Source organism: Liolophura sinensis, chromosome 12 (genome assembly GCF_032854445.1).
Source record: "Liolophura sinensis isolate JHLJ2023 chromosome 12, CUHK_Ljap_v2, whole genome shotgun sequence".
Lineage (NCBI taxonomy): Eukaryota > Metazoa > Mollusca > Polyplacophora > Chitonida > Chitonidae > Liolophura > Liolophura sinensis.
Window position 1 is genome coordinate 15,501,568 of NC_088306.1, and position 8,605 is coordinate 15,510,172.

The 8,605-nt window shown below is 40.0% G+C and overlaps 1 protein-coding gene across 1 annotated transcript; it reads right to left on the reverse strand.

The window, feature by feature from the left end:
* On the reverse strand, positions 1–4,379 carry LOC135479098 (uncharacterized). Its single transcript, XM_064758820.1, has 4 exons — positions 4,261–4,379; positions 2,591–2,756; positions 1,573–1,780; positions 1–90 (listed from the first exon to the last, which is right to left on the reverse strand). The coding sequence occupies exons 1-3, from the start codon at positions 4,357–4,359 to the stop codon at positions 1,716–1,718; spliced, it is 330 nt and encodes a 109-aa protein (XP_064614890.1). The 5' UTR covers positions 4,360–4,379; the 3' UTR covers positions 1–90; positions 1,573–1,715.
* Between the last annotated feature and the right edge of the window lie 4,226 nt (positions 4,380–8,605).

Here is an 8,605-nt window from a genome sequence, read left to right on the forward strand (position 1 = left end):
AACTTAAGGCCATTGTGGGGCAAGCGGAGAAGAATCTATCCGCATTTCTTGGTTTATGCCATACGATACCTTCTTCCCAGGAACATGGTCCTTAAAATGAAGGGAAGGAAAATGAAAGTTCAGACAAGAAGCGACAACGATGCCTTCTTTCCAGGAACATGGTCCCTAAATATAGAAGGAAAGGAAAATGTAATTTTAAAGAAGAACTTCTCAAAGCTGCCATATCAGTTGTTAACCCTTATCTAGTGACCTATAGCAAGTTAAACTCCAGCTTTGGCTGGTTTGTCTACGGTTTAAGCCACAGGGGTTGTGAGGGTACTGGTGAAATGCGGTAGTTTTATCCAGCCTTGAGTCTGACTACCGGTCTGTACGTGGAATATTTTTAGTAGGGCGTGAAACACTGATAATATGTTATCAATCGACAATGGGGAGACTCGAGGATGAGTAACACAGAAGGTCCAAATAACAGTAGAACGCATCTTTTTCTTTTGTGACTGAGTACTTCATATATGTTTTGTGAGCACAGATACACCCGATAATTGTGACCTAATAGACGAATGAACATGAGTTCACAGCTTTGGACCGTCTTGAAACAGGCGGGAAAGAGTTTTACGAGTTCCCCATTGGCCTAAGGGTCTCCGTATCGAACCGAGGCAAAAGCCAGAGGGTCAGTACGGCGACCCAAACGTCAATACCTTAGTAATGCGGAAACAAGGCTAAAACACTCGATAATCTACTAGTCTTATGTGGATTTTGATATAACAGTCTTCTGGGTGTAATTAATTCACGGCACTCTTCATTTCGTTGAGAGAGCTGTTGTTTGTTATTGTATCATCTGTAACGTCATACTACACATAATGCATCTCTCTACTATACTGTCTCCTCATTTGTGACGTCGTTTTAAGAATGATGCATTTCACTCTGATCTGTACCCTCATTTGTGACGTCATCCTCTGCATGATGCATCTCACTCTATTCTGTATCCTCATTCGTGACGCCATCCTGCACATGATGCATCTCACTCTACTCTGAGTGAATAAAACCAGCCTCGACAACAGTGTGGTAGTTGGCAAATGGTCACACGTAAAACCGGTGAAATACATCGTCTTCTCAATTTACCTAAGTTAGGGCTATACTCTATATTAACATTTGCATGCATACTGTATATGAGTATATGTTTAAAATATAGTACTCGAAGTCGACAGACCCCGGGATGAACCCACGTCGGGTCATACCAAAGACTTTAAAAATGGTACTTGCTTCTGTCTCTACTGACACGCAGCAGAGAGGTCAGAGCAATGAGACGTGGACTGGTTGACCCGGTGTCAGTACAACGGCAGCACTTTGTGGCATGGACTCGGACTGCCACAAGAAGACACAGTATATGTACACACACCTATTGACTCTTCATCGTCATATGACTGAAAAATTGTTATTAGTACGACGGAAAACCCTCAAGCATTTATTCATTTTTTAAACAGTAGTAAATTATACGCTACCTAGCACCATGGCTTAAGCCAGCACTGTTAGTTAATGAATAAATAACACGGAAATGATGGAGTATATTCTTACCGTGAAGTTCAGCAGAGAGGTGAGATCCCGGGACAGTGTGGGAGGCTAGGCCATCCTCGCCCTCCTCAGGGCAGTTTTGATCCTCTCCTCCGTCAGTCGCTTGTCCCCTTCACGGATTTGATCCACGATCTCAGGACGGCTGATTAGGTAAGACTTTCCGTTCTCGGTCGCCTTTTACGCTGTTTCTTTTCAATGTTTTGGTCATCGACTGTGAAAATAATATGCAAGCCCATTGTATATATATTTTGGATTTTCGTTGTATAAGAAAACAGATTACATACTGAAGGCATTAAACAATAAACCAAAGTCACTGAATCTGTTAGCGCTCTGAGTTCAAGTCCAGCTCATGCTGGCTTCCTCTCCGGCCGTAAGTGGGAAGGTCTTCGAGCAGGCTGCGGATGATCGTGGGTTTCCCTCAGGCTCTGCCCGCTTTCCTCCCGAGATAATGCTTGCCGCCGTCGAATAAGTGAAATATTCTTGAGTATGGTGTAAAACACCAATCAAATAAATAAATAAATAAATAAATAAATAAATAAATAAATAAATAAATAAATAAATAAATATATCTGTTAGGGTTAAAAAACTACAGCACAGACAATAAAACCAGAGAAACGACTTCAGCGTGACAATTGGTAAAGCCACACGTACCGGTGATATACTGTCGCTCTGAAATTATTTGTATATGGTAGAATATAGTGTTTTTTTTCTTTTTTGGACAAGAAAACGGCTCTCTGGTTCTAGAAAAATAAGCACTTTTTGTGTCCGTATGATTATGTAAAATACGGTGGCTTTTGGGGAAGAAAGTGACTTTCTGGCTTACTAGACAAAAAACCCACAACAGCTGTCCATGGTATCTACCAAGTAATTTTAGCTTTATTAGTCAAACGAACAACTGCCTATAACTGTACTTGCTTATGGTACGATGAGAGCAGTTGTTAGGAAAATAATCTTAATTAATCTTTAATTTTTTTATCCCTTTCTGGTTATCGTAGAGTGTTAAACAAGCAACTCTCTGTACCTGTCGGTTTATCATAGAATGTGGGGTTTTCCATCTCGTAGTCCATGGCCGTGAGCTTGATTTGACCTTTCTTTGGAATGGTTGCTTTGTGAGTTTTAAGCGTTCCTCTTTTATCAAAGGAATCCTTGCGAGAACGGATTTCTCCTCGGCAAAATCCGACTGGACTCTAAGATACAAATGAATTTCTCAATAAACATATAACCTTCGTAAAACCACACATAATCATGAGTATTGTGTAGAATATCAAAGAAATCAATAAAGTAAACAACACATATGCAAACCACATTCATCAACGGTTTAGTTTTTAATTATTAATAAACATATTTAACTTAACTTAGATAACACATCTTGACAAGCTTGACTGGTATCAAAGGTCATTTGTATGGCGTGGTAGTACATATGTAAGGAGAAATCAACTGCCTCTCCGGCCGTACGTCGGAAGGCCTGCCAACAACCTACGGATGGTCGTGGGTTCCCCCCTGGGCTTTGCCCGGTTTCCTCCCACCATACTGCTGGCCACCGTCCTATAAGAGAAATATTCTTGAGTACGGCGTGAAACATCAATCAAATAAATAAATCAAATAAAAAATGAAATCAACTGACCAGCAAAGCCTGATGGATTTGTGATGGAAAAAAAAAACAAAAAAACAAAACATTGAACTGATCCGCAAGTATGTAACTCTTTTAGATATGGAAAACATTGATACATGACAAGACAGTCTTCAAAGATCAGCCGGTGTAACCAGGAGATGATTTTCTAAAGCTTAAGTTAACGTTGCTTTGTTTATTCAGCACATCGCACGTGTGTGTCAAAGGTAAATATTTAGACGATATTGTTTAGTGAATCAAGCTACCATTTTTTTTAGACCTTGTGCCTGTTCAAAAAATTTCTGGCGTCTTTAGTACGATTGCCATACAAGTGATGGTTCCACAGACAAAATTCGATACAATTGTGACGATGTGTTCACGTCAACACACGGCGAAAAATGTTATTGTTGGTTTATTTTACCTCAAACGCTATGCATAAGAAAAGCAGTAATGATAAAAAAAAACAATGAGTTTAAGGTGAGGAGTCTACAATTTTGAGCCAAGAATAAGGAGTCTGCTACTAATGTGTACACGCTAAGGGATATAAGATAATGATTACACAATGGTAGGTACACAATTAAAAAATACACAATAATTGTTTTGAATGATTGCTATCGATGAGGTCATGGGAAACGTTTGTCATGTTAAAAAACACAGAATGACAATGATGTGTTTATATCGCTGGCAAATAGTCACAAGCAACACATAAACCCCTTATTTGAAAGGTAATTAACTAATTAACTATTCTTTTTTAACTATTCTGAAAAATGTGTAGACATCATTGTGCAGAATTACATATCTAATGTTGGAGATGAGACAGTCGGAATTGCAAATCGAGTTCTCATCAGAGAGAATTTAACCCTCATGATTAACTATCATAACATAGCTGTCTTTTCAAAGAACCAACATCGACCAGCTAGTATTGGATGTTAAATAACAATTCCCAAGATGGTTTAATGGATAAACCACGTCACAACACAAACAGCTAAATCAAACACTCTTTGCAGTAGTAATTTGTGTTAAGCTATCTCTTGTACATCCTTTACACATACACAACTTTGTACAAAATGAATTTCACTCACCAGATTCCCTAACTCCTGTTTGGCTTCTCTGCCAGCTTCGCTTACGATGTACCCTTTTCTCCGATCACTATTAGTGCCACTGGTTCCTATTCTATCCATTATTCCATTCTTTCCTTCGGGATTCATCCACGAGCCATGTCTTACAAACTGTGGCAGTGTTTGAATCATGCCCTCATTAGAAAATGTACGAATTTGTGATGGCGTAAAATCAATACGGAAGTTGGCCATTTTCATGCGAAGTCTGAATCAGGCAGGAATTAAAAGAATAAATAAAAGGGCAAAAAGCCTGGATTTTCCATGAAGGCACGACTTCTTGTATTGGTATAAGGAAACAGCCCACCAAATTCAGGATCAGAAAATGGATCCTCCTTATCAGAAATTGTGCAAGAAGTTACACGTCATGAAAACCAAATTCATGATTCATAAGTCATGAGCAGAGCTTTGGAGAGGCCAACAGGCTCTACGGATTCCTGGATCGAGCAGGCCAATTATCCCTTCGGAAAGTCCGATCTTCCCATGGCCGGTACCATGGATTACAAGTAATACTGTCCTTGTTATATGCAACACTATGACTATACGCTGACCACTTTGCCAGCCAACCTTACGTCTTCTTCATAACCGTTCAGTTGTTTTGCCTTGAATCATTTACTTCCACAGATATTGATATTTGGTCTCCAGGACTATTAAAGGCGCTGGTACTGACTTACATGTACTGTGCGTATACTGTTTTTTTAGGTACAGGACGGCATGGCTTGTGTCTAAACGCAGTAGCAGTGCCCTCTGTATGTAACCTGTCGTGTGGCCACAAACTCAGGTATATCTGCTTTCAAACATTAGCACAAGTACATTGATTCAAACATTCCTCCTTCAGGCAGGTATCAGTAGTCTTCTAAAACGTCTTTTCTCTTCGCAACCGTCTTTAAATAACAACTCTCACTGCTTATGCCTTTTGTTTGAGTATGGTAGACATTTAAATCACTCCCCGGTCATAATCAGGACAAATAAACACACAAATCATATACGCATGAGGAAGCCCCGTCAATTTCATCCTTTAGCATGCAGGTCCAAGTAGGTAAGAGACCTACACCCCTTCCTTCTGGTATACCGATGTATATGAACTGTTTCGCCGCCACATTGTTACATCTTCTAGTATTGCTCAAATACTGGATTAAAATGCTAGTTACATGTTCACTATCCGATCACCCTTGTAAACGCTGTCGATATTTGTACCGTGGTAGTTCAGCTTCGTTAATTTAAGAAAGGTCCATGTTAATGAGTTGGACTAGCTGAGAGCCTTTCATCGTTTGCGTTTGGTTCTGGAGTGCCGTAATCTCTGAACCCATTGGTAGTCATGTCGGTTTGCTAACATCTGTCAGAGATTTTATCACCTGTGAATGAAGTGCTGAATTTTCTAGTCCATGAAATTGTCTCCAGAGTTACAACTCTTACGGTATCTTATCCTCACATACAACGGTATGGTTGCCAACAACAACACCAACATCAAGCTTTCCTGCCAAGATTGACTGACAAGGCTGTAAAAGGTGTACAACGAGCAATAAAACACCACCTGTCCAGATTTCACACCTGTAATCAATATCAGATAGGTCACGTCAGATGAGATGTCAACACAGCAATCTCGAATTTAGCTGTATGACCCAGGTTCTAACAGGAAATCTCAGTTATTGATACCGTAATCCAGTTCGACACCGAGCTATACGTGCGGCTACGATAGCAACGTGTACCCATGACATGTATTTTCACAGGAATGTAATTTCTTTGAAGGCTATAGGCCCAGGAGCTATTCCAGACACGAAACACAACGAAAATCTTCCGTAAAGTCCGTCATGTTGAGATAAAAATCCAACAGGTATTCAGCAGGCTGGCAGTTCTAGCTAAGTCGGGACTGGCATTTCAGCATACACATTCATAGTTCCATGCACATATATAAGTTGAGAAATGAGTTATAACACGCTGTTTACATTTTGGACAATCAAACCGAATGAACGTTCGTGTTGAACTGATATTTAAGCCCCACTGTAACAGTTCTGAGTTGAATTACCTGGCTATTAATCAAGAACAATACTACATCGCGCAATGGTTCATTTGATAGCACTATCGAGCATTGTAAGGTCTACATTTAATGGAGGGTTTTCCGTTGTCTGGGAACAATGTCGAGATATACAGTGGTGCACTTTGCAGGGTCAGGTATTAATTTCATGACAAATACAGGTGTAACACCCTGTCTACAGGTAAGTATACACGTATCCAACACCGGAGTTCAGCTCACCTAACGAGCACTACAAAGGTATAATCAGTTCAAGTGTAAATAATTAATAATGCGCACTGGGCGGAAAATCTAGGCTCGCTGTAATTTGCAGTCCAGGACGCGTGACCATTAACCCCAAGCTCTTGTATCAAGGTTTGTGTGTTGTGTTTAGAAGCAACCACTGTATTGCAAGCAATGCGAAACTGAACAAACCAATGCTTTGCTGCAGAAATTAGAGGCTTAAAAACTAGAGCTGAAAAAACTATCCGGATAGAGCTACTAAGACTGTAATCCAGTTATTAACTGCAAGTCAATCGTCTTTGGCAGAGATTACAACTGACGTTAATTCCTGCTAAACTATATTATATTATATTATATCATATACGTTTACAACGCTGCATGGAATTTTACGTTTTCATTGTTTGCTCCCTGATGAAAACGTGTCTGTGAAACGAACGCGAATGTGCAAATTCATTTTTTCATCTGTCATGTGCACCAGTATTACACAGTTTTGTTGTCTATTTTTTAAACTTATCACAATCAGCCCATATTCAGCTGTCAGTAAAATCACTCATACTCGTCATCAAAATTGTTTTTTGTCAGCAACTCTTAATTCCACACGCGGGGCTTTCGTGGCCAAAGTGGTTAATGTGCCATCGCGGCGCAATGGCTCGGAAGCCTCTCACCAATGTTGTCGCTGTGAGTTCAAGTCTCATACTGGCTTCCTCTCCGGCCTTACGTTGTAAGGTATGTTAGCAACCGTGGGTTTTTCCCGGTCCTCCAACCATAATACTGGTCGCCGTCGTATAAGTGAAATATTCTTGAGCAAAACACCAATAAAATAAATCAATAAATAATACCACATGCACTTAAGCGTCCATATTAGTGTAAAGGGGAAATGATCTTTCTAATTCATATTAAACCCTTGTTTTTGAGATCATGACTTCAATGTCTCGGTTGTCGTTATACTTTAATTTAAAAATAACTGCAACAGAGTGGTTGTCTAACATATCGACATGTGGAGCTAGCTTGTAACGCGATGTGTCACTGACGAAAAGCAGTTTTGATAGTGAGTATGGGAGATTTTACACATTTCTGAATACAGGCGACAGTTTAAATGAAACCGACTATCGTATTTGTTATCTATGTGTATAATGTACACGAGCGTACAGCGTACACCGATAGAATGCAGCTCTCACGCTTGCAACTTACGTCCATGTCAGAGCTGTCTTGCAAAGTCTTAAGCTTGCAATTCGTCGCGTAATTTTATAGAAATCGGATCAAATATGCCAGTTAATTGATCTGGTTTATCATGCGTGACCAGAATCGACTTTATTACTTGTAATATTACGTCACACTACAAATAATAATCCCGATCCCTTATAAAACCTTTAAGATCACTGTCTATAATGTGATTATATATTATAATGTTACAAGGGATTTCGAAAGGATTGTCACAGAGATGTTATGACTGGGTGGATTTGTATTACATGTACCATTAAACTGGCTAACGTCAGCCTTTAGCCATTAATTGATCATTGCCAATGTACAGGGGTCTCTATCTGCGGGGTGAAAAGTGGGGTGGGATAGAGCGGGAGTTACACAGCGTAACATTTGCTCCGTGTTAACTTTCATACGCGTAGTTTCGATAGTTTTACGCGTAGTTTCGATAGTGCACTTCGAATGGAACGCGATTAGAGACTAAGTATTGTCACTGTCGCTCTAACGTTAATTTCTCAGAAATGGTGAAATTTCAAACCAGTTTCCAATGTCTTTTAACATATAACCTAGCTTTTCGTTGATGTATTTATATATTTGATCGGTGTTTAAAACCGTGCTCCAAAAGTATTCCGGGGCAGATTTGCTAAGCAGAAATCAAGGCCACAGGTAAAGGAGTCTGGGGGCAACCGCGTGGCCGAGTGACAGCGTGTTATCGCAGCACAATATTCTAGTAGAATCTCACCAGTGTGACCGCTGTGAGCTTAAATACAGCTCATGCCTTATATTTGGTTAACAGGAGCGCTCGAGAGCTCCGATCTATAAGTTATAACTCAATTACAAAATGGCTCCCTTCCCCGT